At 42.6% G+C, this 27,728-nt stretch overlaps 1 protein-coding gene across 7 annotated transcripts in view; it reads left to right on the top strand.

Annotated features, from left to right (window-relative positions):
* Positions 1 to 27,728, top strand: part of LOC106578559 (rho GTPase-activating protein 12) — a 108,962-nt gene that overhangs the window by 76,655 nt on the left and 4,579 nt on the right. For 2 of the 7 annotated variants that reach the window (XM_014157538.2, XM_014157539.2), the window contains exons 3-17: positions 4,478 to 4,750; positions 7,094 to 7,237; positions 7,545 to 7,625; positions 10,529 to 10,654; positions 11,207 to 11,284; positions 18,130 to 18,191; positions 21,571 to 21,652; positions 22,036 to 22,164; positions 22,959 to 23,162; positions 23,452 to 23,554; positions 23,683 to 23,802; positions 23,937 to 24,035; positions 24,216 to 24,293; positions 24,504 to 24,638; positions 27,620 to 27,725. In XM_014157538.2, coding sequence (XP_014013013.1) covers positions 4,478 to 4,750; positions 7,094 to 7,237; positions 7,545 to 7,625; positions 10,529 to 10,654; positions 11,207 to 11,284; positions 18,130 to 18,191; positions 21,571 to 21,652; positions 22,036 to 22,164; positions 22,959 to 23,162; positions 23,452 to 23,554; positions 23,683 to 23,802; positions 23,937 to 24,035; positions 24,216 to 24,293; positions 24,504 to 24,638; positions 27,620 to 27,725 — 1,820 coding nt within the window. The remainder of the gene's footprint in view (positions 1 to 4,477; positions 4,751 to 7,093; positions 7,238 to 7,544; positions 7,626 to 10,528; positions 10,655 to 11,206; positions 11,285 to 18,129; positions 18,192 to 21,570; positions 21,653 to 22,035; positions 22,165 to 22,958; positions 23,163 to 23,451; positions 23,555 to 23,682; positions 23,803 to 23,936; positions 24,036 to 24,215; positions 24,294 to 24,503; positions 24,639 to 27,619; positions 27,726 to 27,728) is intronic. The other 5 variants (XM_014157542.2, XM_014157540.2, XM_014157541.2 and 2 more) reach the window with 5 other exon arrangements.

The raw sequence follows: 27,728 nt of genomic DNA, 5'->3' as shown, positions 1-27,728 counted from the left end.
CTTGGTTGGCAGACGGCCGGAGAGACAAGCCAAGATCACTCTGCATAAACAGCAGAACTCTCAGTCAACTTTGTCCCCCCCCAGTCATGAGAGTTAGAGGTCCTGTAGTGGTCCACACCCTCGGTCCCTCTAGCAGCCACGGACCCCTTATACAGATTACCCACTCATGCTGTCTGTCACATCTCTTTTAATTTCGTATTCATCTAGCTTGCAGGAATCCGAGTCTGCGACAAGCTGTTAGAGAAGTGAACTCTGAATATGTACAGACAGAACAGTGAGACCTGGGTTACAGAGTGTAGTGCGTATGACCCAATACATCACTGGGGCCAAGCTTCCTGCCATCCAGGACCTCTATACTAGGCTGTGTCAGAGGAAGGCCCAGAAAATTGTTAGACTCCAGTCACCCCAGTCATACACTGTTCTCTCTGTTACCGCATGGCAAGCAGTCCCCCATAGTCACTTTACCCCTACTTACATGTACAAATTACATTGACTAACCTGTACCCCCGCACATTGACTCGGTACCGGTACCCCCTGTATATAACCTTGTTATGTAAATGTATTGTTACTTTTGATTTTATTTTTTACTTTCGTTTATTTAGTCAATATTTCCATAACTCTATTTCTTGAGCTGCATTGTTGGTTAAGGGCTTGTAAGTAAACGTTTCACGGTAAGGTCTACACATGTTGAATTCGGCGCTTGTGACGAATATCATTTGATTTGACTCCCTTCAATGTGGTTCAAAAGAAAATGAGTGGATTGTCTTCCTCACAGAGGATAGAGATTCTAAATGATATGCGGCGGTGTTCATCAATGATTGTAGTTACCTTGATCCTACCACTAGGGGCCATAATCTTACTATGCAGCAGGGCTGGAACAATAAGGCTACTTCAGGTTAACTGACTGCACTCTGCAGATGCATCAAGTCTCTCAATCTATCTAATTGTCTGAAAAGGTGAATATCTGACCTCTCTCTCTCTCTCTGACCCAATTCATAGAGGAGCTATGGGGGACCTGCTGACTGGCTGGGCAATAGCAGCTCAATGGATGGTGAGCAGGGTCTTCATCTCCCCTCTGCACATGTTGTTTCTCTCACCCTGTTGTGAATGTAGAGAGCAGGATAAATATAGTATCTATAGTCCCTCCCGAACAACTAGTTCATCTGCCAACACTCTACGCTGTGACCTCTCTGGACTCATTGTGACCCAACGTCAGGGCATAGAGAGCCAGTTTAACTGCCCACACACACACGCTGTCTGTCAGGAAAGGGAACTCTCACCACCACTTCCTTTTGTGGTCGTGTGTGCGCGAGCAATCATGTGTGTCCGTCTGGCAGAGGGAGAGATCCTATTTCCTCTGGCTTTCTGACCCTGCCAGTATCTCAAGTACTCCTCTACCTTTCGGGATGGACTGATAGAGCGAGCGAGTGAGATAGCAAGCGGGGATAGACTGATAGACAGAGAGGGACAGGAACAGAGGGGTAACCAAGGGGGTCAGTGTATTTGAGGGGGTTGCAGCCGTCAGCCATGGTCCCTTTCAGTACATTTAAAGGCTATAGCCGGACAGAGGAGGAGGATGACGAGGTGTTTCTCCGCAGCCCAGGATATAAGGTGACAGACTGAATCAGATATATCTGCGAAGGTCTTTTTAGTTTGTCGTAGTTGTGATCTAGTAGGTCATACTTGATATATAATGTCAGCTTTTACTTCAACATGTAAGATGAAAATGTTTGCACGCTAAAAAAATATAATACATAGGCTATTGTCTATTGCTTCATGAAGTATCTTCTTTCATGTGGCTTAAATTGCCTTAAATTGCTTATTTCAGCACTATGTGGCAAACCTTCCAAGAGCTAAAAACTTGACTGAACTTTAATTAACTCTGACTTCATCCAGTCCATCCCATTTAGCAAATGAGGCCACCTCGTTTCTCTTGGCCTTCACTCTAGTAGTCGGTCTATTTCTGAGTTTGCTTGCTATAGAGAGACCTCTTATTTTCCTTCTCAACAGAACAGGGAGAGAAGGGTCATTAGAATGCAAAAAAAAACTTCTTAAGGGTGTTTGTGTGTTAAGTACCTTTCTGGAGTCCTTCCCTGTGGATGTGGACCTAATAATATGAGCTCTCAAAATGTCAAGGAGAGCAATACACTCCTTTTTAGAAATCACAATAATGTGGTACGTGTATGCCTGGTGAGCACTCTCCAAAAATGGTATTGATTTCTTCCTTCCATGGACAAAACACTGTCTGCATGCTCAAGCCTCGTCCTTCCCCCACCATAACCTTCCTTCTTAGGAAAACACTACAGTTTGTATTGCCAATCATTTTACATTTGTCTTTTAGCAGAGACGCTGTTATCCAGAACGACATACAGTTAGCGCAATGATCTTAAGATGGCTAGGTGAGACAATCACATATCTCAGTCGTAGTAAGTACAATTTCCTTCAATAAAGTCATGATCAGCAAAGTCAGTGCTAGTAGGAAAAGACCGGTAAACGGGGTGGCACCATGGGGTTTATCTAAGATGCATTTTGACCCCCGAACCTTTCCTTGGTGTACTTCATATCACTTTTGGCAGTTGATTTCCATAGACTCTTATCATTCATTTCTCATTCTCAGTTCCCCTACTGAGTTTGGCCTTTGACAGCTGAGTTTCAGTGTAGAATTAGCCTTGCTATTATTTGTGCTTGGGCCTCTTTGACTGACACCCAGCTGCAGGAAATATAGTAGGTCCACACACGAAAGATGTAGCAAATATATATATTTTTTTACTGTACTTCACTAGAATCACACACAGACGTTTAGGTTAAGAGCCTTCTTCATTGTGTCTTTACTCCCAGCTGCCGACGTCTTCTACCAATGCCACAATCAGAACACTGAATGGACAAACAACGGGGCCTCTCCTGGTGCAAACTTCACTCTGTTCCAGCGCAGCTCGACAGGATATTAAATAATTATTTTGGATTATATTCCTATTATTCCAGGCCCAGCAGGAAGCCCCATCTGTTTCCATTCTAGGGAATGTCTGTCTGGCTGTGCTGTCCGGTGTTTTTACTCAAACTACCTCCCTCCCTAATCTCTGTCGCATTTCCTCTTGCATTCCTCACCTGCACTTTTGGCACTATTCTATTGGTTCCATTGTAAAGTACACACAAAATCAAATATTTGACTTACTGACAGTATGTGTTTGACCCATGGGGTCTAGTCAGGTGCTTTTCTATCGAGGTCTATCTACGTGATGACTATGGCCACTTTACACAATGTTAGTTTGACCCTTGGCCCACACCAGAGACGGCAGACTGGCTACCACGACTGTACCTCAACCTCGCGATCTTATTCCGAACCCAAAATATTATTCTGCAGTAATACATTTGATTCTCAGTAGTCATGGAAATCCTGTCTGTGTTGTTGTATGGGCCAGACTGAGTGGCATGTAAAACTGTTGACGGAGCCAACTTTCAGTTTCCCCCTAACCTTAAATATACTAGCGTTTTGCACATTTCCTCAAAATACCGGTTCAACAGCACTACACCAGCACTATGGCACCACTATTATGCAACATGCCGTCTTTTGTTTCTTGTCTTGAAAATATCATAAACGACAGCTCAGCCAAAAGCCTATTTTGTGTGTCCAATGTTTAGTCTGAAGGTAGTTTTTAGAGCTTTTGTAGCCTGGAATCCAAATGGAATATCGCTCTTTTTAACTATTGTTTCAACGGAGCAATATTCCGTTTAAATTCCAGGCTGAGAGGTTTGTTTATCATCTCCTCTCTATTGTCAGTGGGTACTTTGGTTTAGAGATTGACAGTTGATATCCCTGCAGACGCTTCGCTATTTAAGTGATGAGAGACACACAGCACTAGAAGGAGGGTTTCCTATCTGCCTATACTTCCTCTTTCAAACTCCCCTTAATTCCAACATAAGGGTAAGGACCCTCTGCTTTTTCTTCTCGAAATCATTCTCTCAATCTCCTAATGTGGGCATTGTATTTAACCCAATTATGGCCAATCAATATCCAGTAATGCTAAATCTTGAATTGTGTTGTAATGCACACTAGTTTTTATTTATGTGTGGTGTTTGTGTATGGATTTTGCATCAAAATAAGGCATTTGACTGGCCTAACAATGAATAGCTTGACTACAGTTGGAAGTATGTAGAATAGGTATTGGATACCATGCAGCATTGTTTTGACACTATGCTAGGAACAGATGGCTAGAGTATGTTGCAACGTCCATCCGTATCACGTGTCTGATTTGCCAAAGCTGCCCATGCATCCTCTTTCTACTACCTGTTTTGCCGTGGAGATTATATCACTGTATCTGTGGTCTGAAACGACCTTCTCCCCTACTTCTCCACTCTGTAATGCACCTCCATATTCCTCCATTAACGGAACCTCTCCGGTCAGTGCGTGCTGGCCATGCTACTCTGTTAGAGAGGAAAGGTTAGTTGCTTGTGAAAAACTATCTCTCCCCCTTTCCAGACGATGTCTCCGGCGGGGCAGGGCCGGCCTGAGTCCCCTGTCTACACCAACCTCCAGGAGCTGAAGATCTCCCAGTCCAGCCTGCCCCCCCTTCCTTCAAGCTCTCCACTGCATGTCCTCGGGGACTGGGAAACCCACAAGGACCTCACCGGCAGACACTTCTACTATAACAGAGCCAGCGGCGAGCGCACGTGGAAACCGCCCCGCGTACGGGATGCTAGTTGCAGTACCAGTAGTAGTCGGGGAGACCCCCATGGCACGGGAGAGATGGAGGTAGGTAACACACCCCTTGTGCGCCCCATCAAAACAGACCCTCATTCCATTGGCTGTCTTGCTGTAGCATACTGTCGATACAGTCAGAGCTGAAGTTGAGCTGTAAAGAGAGGGAGAAAAGAGTTTGGTTTGGATCAAACTGAGGAAGTTTAACCCATCATGTTGCCCCTGCCACTGATCTACAGTCTATCTAATCTATCTGTCCCCCTAACGTATCAACAACTGCTCTGAAAGGTGGCCCTGGGGCCTACTGTTTATATTTTAGACATTTAGCAGACATATTCCCTCAGCAAAGTAGTAATCAGTAGGAAAAGACAAGTGCATTTGTTTGTTTTTGGGGGGGGGGTTACTCCTTGAAGAGGTAGGGTTTCAGATGTTTTCAGAAGATGGGCAGGGACTCTGCTGTCCTGACGTTAGGGGGAAGCTTGTTTCGCCATTGGTGTTCCAGGACAGAGAATAGCTTTGACTGGGCTGAGCGGGAGCTGGTGTAGGGTTTGAGCATAGCCTTTAGTGGGGGGCAGTTCCCCTTGCTGCTTCGTAGGCAAGCACCAGGGTCTTGGAAGCGGATGCAAGCTTCGACTGGATGCCAGTGGAGTGTGTGGAGGAGCGGGGTGACATGGGAGAACTTGGGAAGGTTGAACACCAGGCAGCTGTGGCGTTCTGGATAAGTTGCAGGAGTGGACAAGCGGGGACCCCAGCCAACAGAGAGTTGCAGTAGTCTAGACGGGATATGACAAGTGCCTGGATTAGGACCTGCACCGCTTCCTGTGTGAGGTAGGGCCGTCCTCTACTGATGTTGTAGAGCATGAACCTGCAGGAGTGATTCACTGCTTTGATGTTGTCAGAGAACAAAAGTGTGTTGTTCAGGCCAAGCTTCTTTGTGCTCTGGGAGGGGGGACACCATGGAGTTGTCTACCGTGAGGGAGAGGTCTTTGAGCGGGCAGGCCTTCCCTGGGAGGAAGAGCAGCTCCGTCTTGTTCGAGGTTGAGCTTGAGATGCTGGGCCGTCATCCAAGCTGAGATGTCTGCCAGACACGCAGAGATGTGTGACGCCACCTGGGTTTCTGAAGGGGAAGGAGTTCAGGTGTTGAGGCTTAAGGGAGCGGTCTCGTGACTGGTCTGCTCTGGCCCAGTGGTAGTCCAGGTCCTATTGCAGCTCTCCCTGTGTTTTTCAAACGGGGCGAGTGTGACTCTGTGTTAAATGAAACCAGGTCAGGACTGAAGTAGGTTTCAGGCCGACGAGGCCGTACTATATTTAAGTACCGCTGGAGTACTATATTTAAGTACCATTTAGAGAGATGCTCTCCAAATATTTATGATTCATTTGATGTAATGCCACAGCTGACTGAAGCGCAGATGGAGCGCGTCCCAAATGCCACCCTATTCCCAATCTAGTGCTATACATTTGACCAATGTCAATAGGGCTCTGGTTAAAATTCGTGCACTAAATATGGAATAGGGTGCCATTTGGGATACTGTCTGTGTCTACTCAGCATGTCATTTTCATATGTTACTACCGTGGGAAACATGAGGGAGAATGTGCGGAGAGGAATAGATGATTTACAACAACTGTAGAAGTTGTATTGTGTTAACTGTGAGCAGTGAAACAAGCTGGTGCTATTTTGATGGGGGCCAGGTAGTAAAATAAACTGCGTATCCTCAGGTTGGATTTCATGTAGTGTTAGTGGTACAACACTGCCCCCATGAGGTGGTTGAGTGTATTGTAACCAGGCAGGAACTATTAGAATGAGTACTCCGTTTACAACATGCCAAATGAAATGCTGCTAAATAAACCCGTATTTCCGTAGTTGATCAAGGTCTCCTTTTCCTGGGGATTTAAGCCTTTATGGTGGTGGGATGCATGAATGCATTGTTGGGTGTTTTCGATTTTCAATAAATGTTCTTATTATGGGTACTCTACAGCTGCGTCATTGATCATTCACTACTAAATCAAATCAAATCAATTGGTCCCGTACACATATTTTGTAAATCTATTGATCTATCAATCTCCCGAGTGGCGCAGCAATCTAAGGCACTGTATCTCAGTGCTAGAGGCATCACTACAGACCCTGGTTCGATTCCAGGCTGTATCACAACCAGCCGTGATTGGGAATCCCATAGGGCGGTGCACAATTGGCCCAGCGTCATCCGGGTTAGGGTTTGGCCGGGATAGGCCATCGTAAATAAGAATTTGTTCTTCACTGACTTGCCTTGTTAAATAAAAAAATATGACTCTGGAAAAATCCTCAGTTCTCCCCGAATCACAAGGGTCTCTTTCGCTCCCTTTCATCCTTCTTTTGTCCTGCCGCCTCCTCTCCTCCTCCTCCCTGCTGCCCCCATGCAGCCCCTGTCTTCCGAGGAGAACTGTCACAGCAGCACCTACTCCAGTCAGTCGGACAGTCAGTATGGCTCGCCCCCTAGAGGCTGGTCAGAGGAACTGGACGAACACGGACACACCCTCTATGTCTGTGAATATACTCATGAGAAGGTACTGGGGCTCTCCTCTCCTCCTTTGGTTTCACTCTCTCTGTTTCTCTGTCACTTCTCCCAGGGCTCAGGGTATTGTCCCTGGTTCATAGGGGATGGGTCCTAAATCAATAAATGATGCATGTCTATGATCATGTACCCATGGCAGGACTGGCTTTGGGAATTTTGGTTGAGAGAAGTTGTTTTTGTTAAAGTTTCTTAACCTTTATTTTTGAGCATTTTACCCTGGTGTTATCTGTGACAAGCAGTGTATTAGCAGTGTATTTATGAAACTGGGATCTGTGCTGATTTAGTGTATGTCTTTGTAGTGGATAAAGCACGTGGACGAGCAGGGAAGGCCGTACTACTACAGCGCTGATGGCTCCAGGTCAGAATGGGAGCTACCCAAAGTAAGTAAACATATCAATGTATTGTGTTACGTTGTGTTGTGCTGATTCTGGTTTTACCTCCTATGCAGTGTTTTCCATAAGTACGTGGAGTAGGCAGCCAAATAGAAAAAGTAGCCAGCAAGGGAGTTCCGGGTTGGGAGGGTCCGGGTGGCATGCCCCCCAGAAATTTGTTTTGCAGAATGAGCTCTATTTTGATTCCACCCGAAATACACAGCTAAATTATTGAATACGTTAATGACTTTACCTCCCAGATTGGTCAAATGTGTTGTGGTATTGAGTAGAAAGGCATGACTTTACAATGAAAATGACTGAACATTTATAAATTCAGTGTGTTGTTGTTTTGGATATCATATGATCAGAACTTTTTTCTAAGTAAGATTTTTTATTATTAAATTAAACCCATTTTCTCTTGACATTTAAAGTCATGTTTTCAGTTTTACTGAAATGTATTATTTTTGTTCTTCAAATTATGCATTTGATTAGCTCTGCTGCTGTGGACACTTGTGGTAAGAAAACCAACCTGTCAATCAGTTAGTGTGGGTGGGACTTTGAGGGAAGGCGGTAGATTAGTAAAGTAGTCAGAAAAACTAGTTTAGTCTACACCTTCAATTTAGTTTACTGTGATAAAAGCCTATGAAAAAAGGTTGTGTTCTGTCAAGTAAACATGAATTCCCTGTTGAGAAACAATATAGAATTGTAGGAAAATGGTTTTAAAATGCAAAATGTTCAGTGGGGAGGATGGTTCTCACCGATTCGGTTCCGTTCAGCTAAGAGATCCTCTCAAAAATAACCGTTCTAACTATCCATCACTAGGCTACACTGACAAGTCACTTTAGCAGCACTGGTAAGTCTGGACATGGGCCTCGAATCCTATGAAAATACAAACCAGATCTTTGGCTTACTTGCCCCGATGCGATACCATGGGCATATAGACTGAGTGTACAAAACATTAGGAACACCTGCTCTTTCCATGACAGACTGACCAGGTGAATGCTATGATCCCTTATTGATGTTACTTGTTAAATCCATTTCAATCAGTGTAGATGAAGGGGAGGAGACCGGTTAAAGAAGTATTGTTAGGCTTTGAGACATTTGAGACATGGATTGTGTATGTGTGTCATTCAGAGGGTGAATGGGCCAGACAAAACATTTTAAGTGCCTTTGAACGGGGTATGGTAGTAGGTGCCAGGTGTACCGGTTTGAGTGTGTCAAGAACTGCAACGCAGCTGGGCTTTTCATGCTCAACAGTTTCCTGTGTGTATCAAGAATGGACTACCACCCAAAGGACAACCAACCAACCATCTCTGTGGAACGCTTTTGACACCTTGTAAAGTCCATGCCCCGATGAATTGAGGCTGTTCTGAGGGCAAAAGGGGGTGCAACACAATATTAGGAACGTTTTCCTAATGTTTTATACACTCAGTGTAACTACGTTGTATGATTTATAAATAGCAAAGGGATATAGGAGATTGACTTTAGTCAGTCAATTCGAAACCTTTTTATAAACTAGTCAATACTTGCTGTTCGGTTGTCAATCAAAGCACAGTAGCCTAAATAGCCTATACTTCTGACCCTGTGGCTCGGCAGGTAGCGTGGCGGGTAGGAGCTGACAAGGTAAAAATCTGTCGTTCTGCCCCTGAGCAAGGCAGTTAACCCACTGTTCCCCGGGAGCCGAAGACGTGGATGTCGATTAAGGAAGCCCTCCGCACCTCTCTGATTCAAAGGGGTTAGGTTAAATGTTGAATGCATTCCATTGTACAACTGACTAGGTATCCCCCCCTTTCCCTTTATAGGCCTATGAAACACGCAAAATAAAATAAATGAATGTGCCACAAAACAATAATTAAGTGGATTTCAACTCATCGTTACCACTTACATTTCTTGGGACATGTACATTCGCTCACAAGGAGATGATGAAGAATGCTCTCCCTCCTCTGTGAAAATAAATTAAGACTGCAGCCAACCACAGCGCACAAAAATAACACAGATACCGAGAGGCGGGACAGACAGCAGACTGGCAAACCAGCAGTGTCCCTGTCATCGCTCGCTTTGTTGACTGTCAGGGACCTGTCCTACGAATAGATCACTAGAAGATGCATGTCGTTCGTTTTAGCGGGAGAATGCTATACGAAGGCTTTTCTGACTAGCGAATTGAAACTTTGAAATGAAGAGAAGCCTAGTTAATTTATGAAGTGGAAAAAGTAGCCGGCTCACAATGAGTCTTAACAGCTTTTTAGGCGGCCGGTGCTTATGGAAAACACTGCTCTGACACTACGACCAGGTAGCACACTTCCTACTGCCTCAGTCTATTTCCTCCCCGGTGATCTACAGCAGTCTTCGGTCTCGGTCACATGTGGTCCATTGACGGCGTGGAGGTTGTGGCCTAATGTACTTGACAGGGACTATTAGTGGCTAGTTACTCTCCTGTAATCTTGTTGGTTTAGCAGGGATCAGAGAGGTAGAGAATAGGCATTAGCTTTAATTTGGCTGGCCAACCGGCGGATACAGGGATACAGACACACACACACATACTGTAGATACAGATAAGCTGGGTGCAATGGTATCCTTTAGCAATCTTGGATGAATACACATGCGGAGAGCTCCTTCTCTCTGAGAGGGTGCCTTCTGATGGGTGACTGATGATGCGCTGGGCCACGAGAGGAGAGGTATGAAGAGGAGATACTGGATACATGCCAAGCCATAGCTCTTCTAGGACCTTTACTTTGTCATCTGATCAGTGGAGGATAATGAGTTAACCCTGGACCTCTATTTCTCTAACCCTCACCCACCGTCTCGCTTCTCTCTCTCTCTCTCTCTCTCTCTCTCTCTCCCTCTCTCTTTCTGTCCTCCTCTGAATTTCTCCACTGTCTCGCTCTTCTGTCTCCCTCTCTCTCTCCCTCCAGTACAACTTGTCTCCTCCCCAGCCAGGCGATCCCCCCAAGAGTCGTAGTCTGGAGCGGAAACATCCAGACCCCATCGTCCTGACCAAGTGGAGACACAGCACCTACGTACTGGACCTCAACGACAAGGTAAGACCACATGTTCTCTGTCTATGTGTACAGTAACCTTCTTTCAGAAACTCTGTTTACTGTTGTCAATTCCATTGAAATTGTCAAATCCGGAACTAAACTGAAATTACAATACCAATTTTCCTCATTGATTTTTTTATTAATTTAATGAATTGAATGGAACGGCCCTCAACCCTGGTTGTCACCAGCCAGCACTTTTTTTTTATGCTGTTAATAAGTTTGACGCTGCTCTGTAAGAGTGTTCTTGAACCCTATCCAAGTTGTCTGGTCAGTAGTTTGTCTGGTCAGTACCACAGGTGGTCAGTCTGGCCAGCATGTGGTCACTTCACATCCTCTTGGCCTTGTTTGGGTCTCAGTGAGTTTTTATCCCTGAATACCTCATTGACAAATCCCAGTCACATGCGATGTAGGCTAAACCATGCTCTCCAAACATTCTCCTTGGGACTAGTCCATTGGTTCCATTGTACCTGGAAAAGTTAATCAGGTGCAGCCTTAGTATTTGAACATATTTGACGGATGTATTTGACCCAGGTCTTTGTGGTTCTGTTCCAGTTCTCTTTCAAAAAACTCAGGCGCTTTGAATCAAGCCATCACATGGGAAGAGCTGGTCGCAATCTTTACCGTGGTAAAGTTAGTATCTCCCGCTCTCACACCTCCCCTCTTACTCTGCCTCCACCAATCCAGTGGAAATGAGTGGAAATGATCAGATACCTACCTATTGCTGATTTAAACCAGAAATGCGGCGTATGAGGCTGCCTCGCAAAATCTTAACTCGATCTTAATCCTGAATCAATTCCTTTACTCAATCAAATATGCTATGTTGATCCCTGTCTGTCTCTGAGTCAAACCAAATCATTTAGAGAATACCTTTCACTATACCCTGGAAGTGAAACAAAGCCTTTAAGCTAACTAACATTTTTCCTTTTTAGTTGACACAACCACTTCACAATAACCTAGTTGTATGTTGGCGTAACATGTTCAAATCCATTGCCAGTTTGACGTCAGGTAATCTGCCTTAAGTACCCTAGGGTGTGGTGCATCACTCTAGCTCACAGGTGTCAAACTCATTCCACGGAGGGACGAGTGTCTGCGGGTTTTCGCTACTCCCTTATACTTGATTGATGAATTAAGGTCACTAATTAGTAAGGAACTTCCCACACCTGGTTGTCTAGGGCTTAATTGATCGTAAAAAAACTAAAACCTGCAAACACTCGGCCCTCCATGGAAGGAGTTTGACACCCCTGCACTAGCTATTATGGAAGATTTCTGCTCCAGATTCTTGATACATTTTCTCTTCCTCACCAACTAACCCTAATCTGACCATTCTCTTCATCCTACATTGTCTAGTCTCCATCATCATCATGTTGACCTTGTTCTTTATCACTCTGTCTCTGTCATTGTGTAGGAGTGTGGCCGTACAGCCCCCAAGCATAGTTTTCCTGACTTTGACTCCTGTTAGTATTCCCCGGCTTTGACTCCACAACATGCAACATCCATCAAACATTTTATATCTCCTCTCTCTCGACACAATTGGTGCGTTCGTAAATTCCCTCTGGCTATCTACTCCGATTTCAGAGTGCTCTCGTCTGAGTGTGCCAGAGTGCAGAATAATTGATGAATTTACGAACACTCAACACCCATTGAATATATGGCCGGTGTTGGTAAACGTCGGCAAAAAAGTGTAATTAAATTGTTGCCAGCAGCACAGTTACAGTCACCAATGCTCTGGGTAACATGAACAGCCTAACCAGCTCTGCTAGGGTGAGTAAAATGGTCAGAGTGAGGTGTTCTCTCATTTGTCTCGAAGTAGCTAGCAAACTAGCCAACATTAGCCAATTAGCTTGGGTGCTTGACTGCCGTTGAGGTCAGAACACTCGGATCAACCCTACTCCTCGGCCAGAGTGTCCAGTGTGCACTCTGAATGTTCCAAGAGCAAAACGCTCTGAATCTACAAATGGACAATCTGACAACGCTCTGAATTTACGAACACCCAGAGCGCACTCTGGCACTCCAGATTGAATTTACAAACACACCAAATGTCACCATCTAACTGAACTGCAGCAGTTAGAGAGAGCTCCTCCTAAAATGTGCTTCATTTTGTTAAATGAATTAGTTTTTAGTGAACAGTTTGGTTGTTACAATGCAGTGCTGTGTTCTCCACATCTGTTTTTCCTTTGAGAAAATTGTTTGATTTTGAAAAAGATTTTGAGATTGATCAACATGGATCTGAAAGTCTAGTCTACTAAAGCCTTGTTCACATTGGCACTTTGAAGTGACTCAACTCCTATTTATTTGGATATCTGATTCAAATCTGTTGTTTTTCCTGCAGTCTGAACAGCCAAAAGGACATGGAATCAGATATTTCAAGCCACATTTCATACCACCTTCGTAGGTGGTTTGAAATCAGATACAAATATGATTCCTGGCCATGTGACTTGTCTGAAGGGTCAAATCTGATTTATTTGCCCTCAAGTGGTTTTTAGACTGTTATTCAGCATAACTTGTTGCTTGTTAATTGTTTACAAACAAATTAGTGAATGTTCTAGAAAGATGAACTGTATTGAGTATTAAGGCCTGCAGTGTGAACAAGCCTTAAGTTGTCTTGATCATCTAGCAAGACGCAACAAGAGCAGGATTGAGGCACTAGGACATAAGGAGATAAAAATAGAGGATAAAACCAACAGAAAATGAATTGATTTGGAGGATTTCTGGAGGATTTCTAAAGGAAAGACAGGCATTGAAAAGGAAACGAACCAACAGTAACAAACAAAAAAGCAAATAAAGGCGAGAGAGGATTGTTCTGGACATTGTAATTTGTGTGTACAGTGTTAATTACACTAAATTACACATTTAATAGCTTTATTTTTATTATAAAAAGTGCATTATTTAAAAAGTTGCATGCTTCAGCGCTCAACTTAAAAAAAGAACAATGGCAACGGTAGGAGGCGCTTGGCCCGTTCCATTTGATCCACCAGCAAAACAGAACTCTGAACATTCTAAACAGCATTACAAGAAAAAGCTGCTGAGGGCAAATCCAGAGACATTGTTTGCTGATTATTATACCCTAATTGGAGACAAGAATACAATCTCTGACCTTCTCTTCTATAGAGAGCATACTGCTGCTTGGTGTTCTGCCTCATGTAGGCACTTTGGCCATGTCAGAAAGAGAGAATCACTAATGGTCGACAGATCTTGGTATTTGATGTACAGGAGCCTGATAATCGTCTCTTCACCTACAACAATGACACCGTAATGATTCAAGGCTTGGAAGCTGCACTTGTCCTCCATACAGTGCCCTGCAAAAGTATTAATTCCCCTTGGTGTTTTTCCTATTTTGTTGCATTACAACCTATAATTGAAATGGATATTTATTTGGATTTCATGTAATGGACATACACAAAATATTCCAAATTGGTGAAGTGAAATGAAACAAATGTTTAACGGAAAAGTGCTGCGTGCATATGTATTCACCCTCTTTGCTATGAAGCCCCTAAATAAGATCTGGTGCAACCAATTACCTTCAGAAGTCACATAATTAGTTAGATTGCACACAGGTGGACTTTATTTAAGTGTCACATGATCTCAGTATATATGCACCTGTTCTGAAAGGCCCTAGAGTCTGCAACACTACTAAGCAAGGGGCACCACCAAGCAAGCAGCACCATGAAGACCAAGGAGCTCTCCAAACAGGTCAGGGACAAAGTTGTGGAGAAGTACAGATCAGGGTTGGGTTATAAAAAAATATCAAACTTAACATCCCACGGAGCACCATTAAATCCATTATAGAAAAATGGAAAGAATATGGCACCACAACAAACCTGCCAAGAGAGGGCCGCCCACCAAAACTCACAGACCAGGCAAGGAGGGCATTAATCAGAGAGGCAACAAGGAGACCAAAGATGACCCTGAAGGAGCTGCAAAGCTCCACAACGGAGATTGGAGTATCTGTCCATAGGTCCACTTTAAGCCGTACACTCCACAGAGCTGGGCTTTACGGAAGAGTGGCCAGGAAAAAAACATTGCTTAAAACCTCTCTGGGGTATCTGGGATGCTAGCGTCCCACCTGCGGGACACACTATTCAACAGCCAGTGAAATAGCAGGGCGCCAAATTCAAAACAACAAAAATCTCATAATTCAAATTTCTCCAACATACAATTATTATATCCCATTTTAAAGATACACTTCTCATTAATCCAACCACATTGTCTGATTTCAAAAAGGCTTTACGGCGAAAGCATAACATTAGATTTTGTTAGGGCAGCGCCTAGACAAGAAAAACCACCCAGCCATTTTCCAAGCAAGGAGAGGCGTCACAAAAAACAGAAATACAGCTAAAACCTTTGATCTTCATCAGATGGCACTCATGGGACTTCATGTTACACAATACATGTATGTTTTGCTCAATAAAGTTCATATTTATATCCAAAAACCCCATTTTACATTGGCGTGTAATGTTCAGAAATGTTTTGCCTCCCAAAACTTCCAGTGAATGAGCACATCAATTTACAGAAATACTCATCATAAACGTTGATAAAATATTCAACTGTTATTCAAAGAATTATAGATACACTTCTCCTTAATGCAACCGCTGTGTCAGATTTCAAAAAAGCTTTACGGCGAAAGCAAACTTTGCACTAATCTGAGTACAGCGCTCAGATATCAAAACAAGCCATACAGATACCCGCCATTTTGGAGTCAACAGAAATGACAAAAATTACATTATAAATATTCACTTACCTTTGATGATCTTCATCGGAATGCACTCCCAGGAATCCCAGTTCCAGAATAAATGTTTGTTTTGTTCGATAAAGTTCATCTTTATGTCCAAATACCTCAATTTTGTTCGCGCGTTCAGTCGAGTAATCCAAATCCACTGTGTTCGCGCAGTGAGTTCAGACGAAAAGTCAAAAAAGTTATATTACAGTTCGTAGAAACATATCAAACAATGTATAGAATCAATCTTTAGGATGTTTTATCATAAATCTTCCATAATATTCCAACCGGATGATTCCTTTGTCTTCAGAAATGAAAAGGAACATACCTAACTCTCACGGGAGCGCGCAAGATTGAGCTCATGTCATTATCTCAGTCATCTGACTCCATATGCTCTTATTCTCTCCCCATTCACAGTAGAAGCATGAAACAATGTTCTAAAGACTGTTGACATCTAGTGGAAGCCTTAGGAAGTGCTAAATGACCCCATTGACACTGTGTATGAGATAGGCAATCACTTGAAAAACTACAAACCTCAGATTTCCACACTTCCTGGTTGGGTTTTTTCTCAGGTTTTTGCCTGCCATATGAGTTCTGTTATATTCACAGACATCATTCAAACAGTTTTAGAAACTTCAGAGTGTTTTCTATCCAAATCTACTAATAATATGCATATCCTACCTTCTGGGCCTGAGTAGCAGGCAGTTTACTACGGGCACGCTTTTCATCCGGACGTCAAAATACTGCCCCCTACCCCGATGAAGTTAAAGAAAACATTTTTGCCAAAGGGCTTGTGGGAGAGTCATGATGTCATGGCTTTAGAAGCTTCTGATAGGCTAATTGACATAATTTGAGTCAGTTGGAGGTTTACCTGTGGATATATTTCAAGGCGTACCTTCAAACTCAGTGCCTATTTGCTTGACATCATGGGAAAATCAAAAGAAATCAGCCAAGACCCCCACAAGTCTGGTTCATCCTTGGGAGCAATTTCCAAACGCCTGAAGGTACCACGTTCATCTGTACAAACAATAGTACGCAAGTATAAACACTATGGGACCACGCAGCCATTATACCGCTCAGGAATGAGACACATTCTTTCTCCTAGAGATCAATGTACTTTGGTGCGAAAAGTGCAAATCAATCCCAGAACAACAGCAAATTCCTCCATCTTGTGGAGATGCTGGAGGAAACCGGCACAAAAGTATTTATATCCACAGTAAAACGAGTCCTATATCGACATAACCTGAAAGGCCGCTCAGCAAGGAAGAAGCCACTGCTTCCAAAACTGCCATAAAAAAGCCAGACTACAGTTTGCAACTGCACATAGGGACAAAGATCGTACCTTTTGGAGAAATGTCCTCTGGAAAGAGGAAACAAAAATAGAACTGTTCGGCCATAATGACCATCATTATGTTTGGAGGAAAAGGGGGGAGGCTTGCAAGCCGAAGAACCCCATCCCAACTGTGAAGCACGGGGGTGGCAGCATGTTGAGGGGATGCTTTGCTGCAGAAGGGACTGGTGCACTTCACAAAATAGATGGCATCATGAGGAAGGAAAATTATGTGGATATATTGAAGCAACATCTCAAGACATCAGTCAGGAAGTTAAAGCTTGGTCGCAAATGGGTCTTGCAAATGGACAATGACCCCAAGCATACTTCCAAAGTTGTGGCAAAATGGCTTAAGGACAACTAAGTCAAGGTATTGGAGTGGCCATTACAAAGCCCTGACCTCAATCCTATAGAACATTTGTGGGCAGAACTGAAAAGGCGTGTGTGAGCAAGGAGGCCTACACACTGGACTCAGTTGCACCAGCTCTGTCAGGAGATATGGGCCAAAATTCACCCAACTTATTGTGGGAAGCTTGTGGAAGGCTGCCAGAAACGTTTGACCTTTGTTAAACAATTTAAAGGCAATGCTACCAAATACTAATTGAGTGTATGTAAACTTCTGACCCACTGGGAATGTGATGAAAGAAATAAAAGCTGAAATAAATCATTCTCTCTACTATTATTCTGACATTTCACGTTCTTAAAATAAAGTGGTGATACTAACTGACCTAAGACAGGGAATTTTTACCAGGATTAAAGGTCAGGAATTGTGAAAAACTGAGTTTAAATGTATTTGGCTAAGGTGTATGTAAACTTCCGACTTCAACTGTACATTTAACGGTATTGAAAATCCTATCGTCGGTAATTTGATATACCCCAGTATAAACAGTATATTACCCAGACTCCTCTCTTTCTCTCCTGCATGTGTTCTTTCTGTCTCTATCTGCTACTGTGGCCAACTTCCTTTTCTACTGTCCAATCTCCTTTTTAGTTTATTTTGTGTTTCTCTGTTACGGTATTGTCTTTCACCTTGTGGGACCATTGATAACGAACTGTTTGAATCAGTAGATTGTGCGTCTGTGTCGTAGCACCACCTAATGGTGGTACAATGAAACATGTCTGTTTGCATGGGCATCACACCCTTTACTGCCCCGTTTCGTGTGTGTGTGTGTGTGTGTGTGTGTGTGTGTGTGTGTACATCAGTATGTGTGTGTGTGTGTGTGTGTACATCAGTATGTGTGTGCTCAAGGCATGAGCCTCATTATGTTGTTCTAATCTTTTTCTGTATCTCACGGCCACTGGCTGTGTTTTCCTTCTCCCCTGCTGTGTGGCTGGGTGTGTGTTTGTGGTGTGTGTGAACTTCTTGGGTCTTTTTTAACTCGGCAAGTCAGTCTGACTGTGTTAATGTCTCCTGTCTGTCTCCCTCCACAGCCCTCTGAGAAGTGTGGAGTCCTCAACGTCACCAAAATCACTGAGAATGGAAAGAAAGTCAGGTAAACCATACTGTACAAAGATCATATAGATTAGAAAACATTGTCATTATCTTATGTGGAAGTAAGAGGACAAACAATACAATGCCATTGATTCTTTGTTGATATAATGGACAGACTGATGGTTGATAAATGCTTGTGTTGGAGCTCGGGTTGCAAAGGGAGGGTATCTCACTGGAAACTTTTTAAGTTTACCAGTAAACTACCAGAATTTTGGCATCTTTCAAAGATAGATTACATTCAATCACAAAATCTAGTGGCTGTTTGGGGTAATTTAGATTATCACAGGTGTCTGTAGTAATATCTGGCCCTCTGTGTAAGTAAATAAATAGTAAATATATAGTAAATAAATAAAATACGATGACAAAACTGTAAAGCATCCTAAATATTAGGGCTGACACAATTTAGTCGACTGGTCGATTGTTTGGTCGATAGGCTGTTGGTCGACCGAGATTTCTATAGTCGAGCAGTAGCAAAAAAAATTAAATGGTGTACAAGACAGCTGTCTGATTTGCGCCTATCTGAGTGGACTGATCTATTGTGGAGGCTGTGGGGATGGCGCAGTCCATCAGTCTAAGATATGTGCTACTTAAATTGTATATGGTTATATTATGTAAGAACAATGGTGAAACACAAATGTTTTATATAATTTTATAAAAAATGCGCTTTCTCCCGCGTTGGATAGTGGTCGCTGTCTGCGGTTCTGAAACACATCAGTGTGCTGTTGAATTGGAACCTTTTCCTAGACCATGTTGCTATGTGCATAATGGCAAAGTTAACCAACATAATGGTGTTGAGAGCAATGCGGCGGAGGCAGCAGCAGAGTTAGGAGATGAGGAAACAGCCCTTGCCTTAATTTTCTAAGAAAAGTGAGAGAGGAAACCCAAACTTAATTAGGTCTTTTAAAAAATGTAACCTTTCGGTTACTGACCCAACGCTCTAACCACTAGGCTGTCTGCCGCCCCTACGGTCCATATTCAATAACCTAACTGTTAAATGTGCCTGGCTTTATAAATCACCCATATACAGTGCATTCGGAAAGTATTCAGACCCCTTGACTTTTTCCACATTTTGTTACAGCCTTATTCTAAAATTGATTAAATTAATACATTTCCTCATCAAGCTACACAAAATACCCCATAATGACAAAGCAAAAACATGATTTTAGAAATGTTTGCAAATGTATTAATAATAAAAAAACAGATACATTATCTACATAATGTTATGAGACTTGAAATTGAGCTCAGGTGCATCCTGTTTCCATTGATCATCCTTGATGTTTCTACAACTTGATTGGAGTCCACCTGTGGTAAATTCAATTGCTTTGGAAATGATTTGGAAAGGCACACACCTGTCTATATAAGGTCCCACAGTTGACGGTGCATGTCAGAGAAAAAAACCAAGCCATGAGGTCGAAGGAATTGTCCGTAGAGCTCCGAGACAGGATTGTGTCCAGGCACAGATCTGGGGAAGGGTACCAAAAAACTTGTGCAGCATTGGAGGTCCCAAAGAACACAGTGGCCTCCATCATTCTTAAATGGAAGAAGCGTACATGTCACGTAAAGAGAGCAAGGTTTGAGGGAATAGGGAATGTTTTTCCTAAACAAATTAAGGATTTTGGTAACACAACTTTTCAGTCAGAAATGTCTGTAATTATGTTGCAGCTTCAGCAACACAGACTATACACACTGATGTTCTGTGGTGGTCCCTGCAGCCGGGAGGAGAGAGAGACAACAGGTGCTAGTCACACAGTCACAGGTTTTTTGTTGTTGTTTTTTTAACAGTGCAGCAAGTCTGCGCCAGGCCTGGCACAATCAAATCAATTGCGGTTGGACTCCCTCGTCATTTGTGTGTCTTAATTATTTAATCAAACAGCTTGCTTAAAGTATCAGACAAGCTGAGTGCATGTAGTTGATTTAATTAAAACACATAGGATGTGTCTATATATGGAAAAATACACTAAATCAAGAACAGATGACTCTTGATCAACATTTTTTTTTTTTTGGACAGCCCTAGTAAATATACACCATCAACTTAGTGAATATCATTGGTGTTTAATATGAGGGTTTCAGCATGAAATATGCTTTATTTATTTTTTTACACAGTATGTATTTGTTGTCAATATTTTTGCGTCAAACTAGTGGCAGTTGTGAAAAAAATCTATAGTTGGGATTGTTGCAGAGTTCATTCAAATAATGCCATTGGTGATTAGATGCTTTTTCCATTAATTAGGCTATTTTCTCTTGAACCATATCGCAGGGTTTCCTGAACTAGGGTTCATGACCCAATTGGGGGTCGCTTGCTTTGAAAATGGGGCTGCGAGAGAAAGTTTGTGTTTGGTTCATAGAACAGGGGTTACGTCAGTAACCTCCGGTAGCCGCTAGATGTGGTTGTAATAAACAGAGCTGTTTCTGTTTTCTTCCTACAAATGTGGGTTTAAGCTACAAAATATTATGACCCGATCACTGAAAGATAAGACTCTCACGATCACGTACGTTCTGTTTCCCTCTGCTATACGCACAAGCCGTTAGAACCTAGTGGACAAGACCAGGCACTCAATCAGACTGGGGGTAAAATAACATCATCAATGATGATGATCTTTTCTACACAGAAGATCATACAACATTATTGCCTGATGATCTTCTGAACTTCCCAGTACCTTTCTGATGCATTTCAGTCACTTCACATCATACTGTCTTCAGATTGAAATACTGTAGAAAATACTGTCAGACTGATTTGTAGTAGACTGTCATAGCCCAAATTAAAAAAGTAAACATTTGCCGTGGCCCAGTTGGTAAAGCATGGCTCTTGCAACGCCAGGGTTGTGGGTTTGATTCACGCGGTGGGCCAGTATGGGGGAAAAAGTACAAAAATGTATCCACTCACTACTGTAAGTCGCTCTGGATAAGAGCCTCTGCCAAATGACTAAAAAGGTTTTTAAAAAATCATGGAAATTATTCCATAACTTTCTTTACATGGTGGGGAATGTTTTTATCTCAAAGTTGGGTCATGGGCCAAAACGGTTTGGGAAGCCCTGGTCTATCTACTAGAAACTCATGGACAATATGTTCAGATATAAAAACTGAAGACTTTATATTCATATTTTTTTCCCTAAAAGTTATTCAAGTAAACATTACCAAAGTTACGATAGATGATCATATATTTTCTAATTACCAAAATGATTGAAGATTCCGGTTGCTTTGCAACACTAGTTGGGACTGGTTGATAAATGGTTGTGTTGTGACGTGGTTGATGGTTTTATAAAGGGTTGTGTTGTGACGTGGTTGATGGTTTTATAAAGGGTTGTGTTGTGATGGTTGAATAATAGACGTGACATGGTTTATGGTTGATAAATGCTTGTGTTGTGACGTGGTTCTAACAGGAAGAACTGGACATCTTCGTGGACAGTACTCCAGGGCTCCTCACTGCTCTTCGCTAAAGGACAGGGGAGTGGCACCAGCTGGGTACGTACCCCATCAGCCGCCTTGTTAGGAACCATCTTGGGTTAAAACAAATGTGGCAGAGTTTGTACAGTTGACTTCAGTTAATTTTTTTCTGAAATAAAGTTAGAGATGAATACCTCCCCTACTTTTCCAATAACCTGCAGGAGTTTTTCACCTCAAAAGGAGGGTGGAAGTTTTAGTGCCTAAGAACTACTTGGTTGGCTGTCTATCTCTATTTAGTAGTAGTGCTAGTGCACCATACGGATTTCTATCTGTTCTTTAGTTTCCCTTGTCCCTTCTTCTTTCATCTGTCTGTGACTCTATATTTCTCATTTGCCATCCTTCTCCTCTCCTCTTACTCTCTTATTTCCCTCTCCTTCTTCCTTTCCTCTCCTCATCCAAAGCCGCACTACCGTAGTGGCTCCATCCCTGAGCTGCTGCTCACTCTGCTGGCCAACTGGAAGCGTTCGGTCAAGCCCTGCCCAGCTGTCTCCTATGTCCACTCTGTCCATGGGCGTGCCCCAGCTGCCACTGTATGTCTCCTCTGTCCCTGTGCATGTGTTCCATTTGTCCCCCTGCCTGTCCGTCATGATCACACTATCCCCTCGCCCTATCCCCTGCCTGCTGCTCATAACCTAGCCTGATTGGTTGACCAAGGGATGTAGAGGAATGCGTTTCCTCTGCGCCCCCCCCCATCTCTATGGGCACCATCACTGTTCATGACACAAACTGTTCACACCCCTCTTGTTGGTGGAGATCATTTTGCAGGTTTAGAGCTTATTTTTTTGCAATTCCATACATTTTGCCATGTCTAATGTGTATTCATATGATATTTGAGTGATTCAAAAATGTCAACAATATCTATGGGCAAAAAAACTAAAGAAAAAAAAAAAATTAAACTGAACATTTCTGACAAGTTATAAAAAGCTCTCTAAGGTACGCCCCTCCCCCCCTTTGTGCCCCACAGTTTGGGAACCACTGGCCTAGATAAAGGTGTTGTTGATATGCATACAATACTAACCTACTGAGTACAAAACAATTCGATAACAGTTGAACTTCCCCGTACGGTACTAAATGTCCAGCTTGCAACACAGTGGTGTGAATATGATCACCCGTGGTTTATCTTCAAGTCAACGTAGCGGTTAATAACTACATGTAACTATAACACAGTAACTTGTAACAACACTGCTTTGGTTGTTTTTAATGCAACTTGAAATAACAACTGCGCGAAAAATATTCCTGAAAGATTTACCACTATTACTATCCTTGAGTTGGAAAAACCCAGCTCTCATCTGATTTGTCTGAATGTTGAATTATTTCCTTGTAGAAGTTTGTGGGTAACCAGTCGAAGCCGGAGTTCACTGTGGATCTCAGAGGGGGGTCAGTTGATTGGGCATCCAAGGATAAGTCCAGCAAGAAGCACGTCATTGAACTGAAGACCCGCCAGGGGACGGAGCTGCTGATCCAATCAGAGATTGACAGCGTCATCAACGACTGGTACCGAACCCTGACAGACACCATCAGCACACATGTAAGGGGACCTCTCTCTCTTCAGTCCAGAGCTTAGTATCTACCACACCTATAACATACTATTTCCCAAGTCATAATCAAATCCTGCACTAGCTTGCTCTGTTTAGATGTCCGTCAGAGGGACTAGTAAAGTACAGTACAAGCCAATGACGCTCTAGAATCTCTGTAATGAGGGTCTTCTGAATATTCATTTATTTGTATCTGTTCAGTTCCGCGTCCCTCCATTAGAGGGTAGAACTGGTCCAGGTTGACTTCCCTAACGGAAGTTGTGTGTGTTTGTGTGGGGACAGGCATGGGAGTCAGATGAGGCCATAGAGGAGGACATGCCTGAGTCCCCCGGAGCAGAGAAACAAGACAAGGAGAAGGACCACCGAGACTCCAAGAAAAACAGAGGTGCCTTGACTAAATACGCTGTGAGAGGGTGTGTTTGTGCGTGCGTGTGTTTTAGTGATCTTAGAAGGTATTGTCACCAAATGCCCTCTTGGTACCTGCATAGACATTTTCCTTCCATATGGTTTCAGCGATGAAGACGTCTATCAGTATGGACTCCACTGACCAGAAAAAGACTAGAGTGAAGCTGAAGAAGTTCCTGACCCGCCGACCCACCTACCAGGCCGTCAAGGACAAGGGATACATTAAAGGTATGGATGGAGATTTGGTTATGGGTTCCGAGAATGGACCTGCTGCTGTCCTCAACTAGAGGAAGCTAAACGTATTGATAAAACCCTTGATAACGAAACATTGTAATTTGACGTCTCTCTGTGTTGTTTCTCAGACCAGGTGTTTGGCTGCAGTCTGAGCAGCCTGTGTCAGAGGGAGAACACGTCAGTGCCCAACTTTGTCACCACGTGCATCGACCACGTGGAGACCACAGGTACGAGCCATACATCTCTGTTCCTTTATCTGTTCCCTCTCTCTGTCTTTTGAGTTATGATTACAATTTTTCCAGAGATGAGATGTCAAGATTTTTGTAATGATGTGTGCTGAGTCACAAACACGAGTTCTAATGCTGTTTCTCTCTCTCTGTCTGTCTCGATCTCTCCATCTTCCTCAGGTCTGAGTATAGATGGCATATACAGAGTGAGTGGGAATCTAGCTGTGATACAGAAGCTGCGCTTCGCTGTGAATCACGGTAGGGCATAACTCCCTTCAATGATATAATATGATGTTTTAGCTTTTTCCAGTAGCTTTGGTACATGGTTAGTGACGAAGCTACTGGAGGTATAGTCATTTTGTAAAGAGGTTTGGGTGTCAGTCAGTCCAACATTAACTTGTGTTGTGACTCTCAATTCTTGAACAGACCATGATCTCTTGTCTTAAAAGCTGTGTCTCTGTGTCCCAGATGAACAGTTAGAGCTGGAAGACAGTAAGTGGGAGGACATCCACGTCACCACGGGAGCCCTGAAGATGTTCTTCAGAGAGCTGCCTGAACCACTCTTCACCTACGACTCCTTCAACGACTTTATCAACGCCATCAGTGAGTAGTAACACACTTAACTACACTGTAACACACTTTACTGTGTTGTATAACCCTGTACTTTACTGTATGCTTGTCCTACTGAGCCACTGTTTCTAATAGTTACATTAAGGTTTGATGGTTCACCTAAAGACAATGTCCATTAAGACATTGACTTCACGCTCAATTTACCACTTTGTTTAAGTGATTCCAAATATTTGCTGTTTGAAATGTGTCCACAAGATGGCGCGCTTATCATTTGAATTCACCCAATTAAATTAGGATAATGTAAATCGGGGTTCTTTTTTTATTTTGGGGGAGGGACACAAAAAACTCTCAAAACACCAGCAAATCAGCTCCAAGTGATTTTAATTTTGGAAATCTGTTCCAAAGTATACCCACGCATAATTAAGCAATAAGGCAGTGCTGTATCATGAGTACAGTCACAAGTAAATGGCATTGTTTTATTTATCTGTGACTGTCTGTATTCATGATACAGCACTGCCCCACGTGCTTTATTGGTTTTACAAAACTGTTACCAACATATTCAAATAACAATGAATTAAACAGTTTCATTAAAACGTTATTTTGACAAGTTAGTTGTTTTGGTCATTTTGCTACAGACATGAAACAGTCCGTAATTTTTTTCCGCATAGTTGCGATGCAAAAGGACTGGTCGTCCCTTCTAAACAAAATGTTTGCTCTGCAGGCTGGGTAACGTTGTCACTAGCCAACTTCAGCTGAGTCACGCCAAACATTGAACCTGGAATTGACAGTACACTAGCAGCATTTCAGTGTGTTTGAACTTTTTTTCTATTTGCATTTACATGGATGTGTCCAGGATAATGAAGATGCGTGATTTCGCCTGGCTCAGAAATAATCTATGGTACAGAGATGGAAATTCAAAAGTGAAACATTGTTTCCGAGGTCGGACAGGGAGACAGCGAGGCTTATATTAACCCCCGATGTACTAAATGTTAGGCTGGAAGCGAGGGGAAATAATTTGCGAGTTGAGATCAATACAAGAGATGATTCATACAGAAACATGCACATGATATTATTATGAGACCCAGTGATTATTGTCAGATGGAACTGTAAGCAGGCCTAGTGTGCCTGTGGTGGCCATTACAACACGACTAGGAATGCTGCTTGTCCAATCAGCATCCTGGGTCCAAACAACTAGTTTTATAATGGAGAGATACGGTACCAATCAAAAGTTTGGACACACTTACTCATTCAAGGGTTTTGCTTTATTTTTTTACTATTTTCTACATTGTAGAATAATAGTGAAGACATAATAGTGAAGACATAAAAACTATGAAATAACACATATATGGAAACATGTAGTGACCAAAAAAGTGTTAAGCAACTCAAAATATATTTTAGATTCTTCAAAGTAATCACCCTTTGCCTTGATGACAGCTTTGCACACTCTTGACATTCTGTTAACCAGGTACACCTGGAATGGTATTCCAACAGTCTTAAAGGAGTTCCCACATATGCTGAGCACTTGTTGGCTGCTTTTCTTTCACTCTGCGGTCCAACTCATCCCAAACCATCTCAATTGGGTTGAGGTTGGGTAATTGTGGAGGCCAGGTCATCTGATGCAGAACTCCATCACTCTCCTTCTTGGTCAAATAGCCCTTACACAGCCTGGAGGTGTGTTTTGGGTTATTGTCCTGTTGAAAAACAGATGATAGTCCCGCTAAGCGCAAACCAAATGAGATGGCATATTGCTGCAGAATGCTGTGGTAGCCATGCTTAAGTGTGCCTTGCATTCTCAATAAATCACTGACAGTGTCAACATTAAAGCACCATCACACCTCCTCCATGCTTCACGGTGGGAACCACACATGCGGAGATCATCCGTTCACTTACTCTGCGTCTCACAACGACACGGCGGTTGGAACCAAAAATCTCAAATTTGGACTCATCAGACTAAAGGACAGATTTCCACTGGTCTAATGTCCATTGCTCATGTTTCTTGGCCCAAGCAAGTCTCTTCTTCTTATTGGTGTGCTTTAGTAGTGGTTTCTTTACAGCAATTCGACCATGAAGGCTTGATTCACGCCGTCTCCTCTGAACAGTTGATGTTGAGATGTCTGTTACTTGAACTCTGTGAAGCATTTATTTGGGCTGCAATTTCTGAGGCTAGTAACTCTAATGAACTTATCCTCTGCAGCAGAGGTAACTCTGGGTCTTCCTTTCCTGTGGCAGTCCTCATGAGAGCCAGTTTCATCATAGCGCTTGATGGTTTTTGCGACTGCACTTGAAGAAACTTTCAAAGTTCTTGAAATTTTCCACATTGACTGACCTTCATGTCTTAAAATAATGATAGACTGTCGTTTCTCTTTTCTTATTTGAGCTGTTCTTGCCATAATATGGACTTGGTCTTTTACCAAATAGGGCTATCGTTTTATACCACCCCATACCTTGTCACAACACAACTGATTGTCTCAAATGCATTAAGAAGGAAAGAAATTCCACACATTAACTTTTTACAAGACACACCTGTTAATTGAAATGCATTCCAGGTGACTACCTCATGAAGCTGGTTGAGAATGCCAAGAGTGTGCAAAGCTGTCATCAAGGCAAAGAGTGGCTACTTTGAAGACTCTCAAATATAAAATATATTTTGATTTGTTTAATACTTTTTTGGTTACTACATGATTTCTTCAATGTAGAAAATAGTAAAAAATAAAGAAAAGCCCTGGAATGAATAGGTGTCTCCAAACTTTTGACTGGTACTGTAATTGTGATCGTTTACAGATGTAAGCAAGGTTTAAAATGATAATGTTTTTGTCAAATGTTATCTGTTTGTGATTCTTGCAGTCAATTTCAAGTCTAACAATTATTTGTAATTATGTTCTAGCCCCCTGACCATCCTCTCAATAAAAAATTGGCCCGTGGCTGAATCTAGTTAATGATCCCTGATGTAAATTATGTGTTTTTCCTTATGTAGTGAAACTAATGGTGTACTTTTACTTTTCCCTCTCTTCCAGAATGCTCGGATTACAAGCAGCGAGTAAACTTAATAAAAGACTTAATCAAGCAGTTGCCAAAACCGAATCATGACACAATGCAATGCCTCTTCAAACATCTCAGAAGGTA

This window comes from Salmo salar, chromosome ssa19 (genome assembly GCF_905237065.1).
Source record: "Salmo salar chromosome ssa19, Ssal_v3.1, whole genome shotgun sequence".
Taxonomy (NCBI): Eukaryota; Metazoa; Chordata; class Actinopteri; order Salmoniformes; family Salmonidae; genus Salmo; species Salmo salar.
The sequence above is the reverse complement of the archived record's forward strand: the minus strand, read 5'-3'. Positions and strand labels throughout refer to the sequence as shown.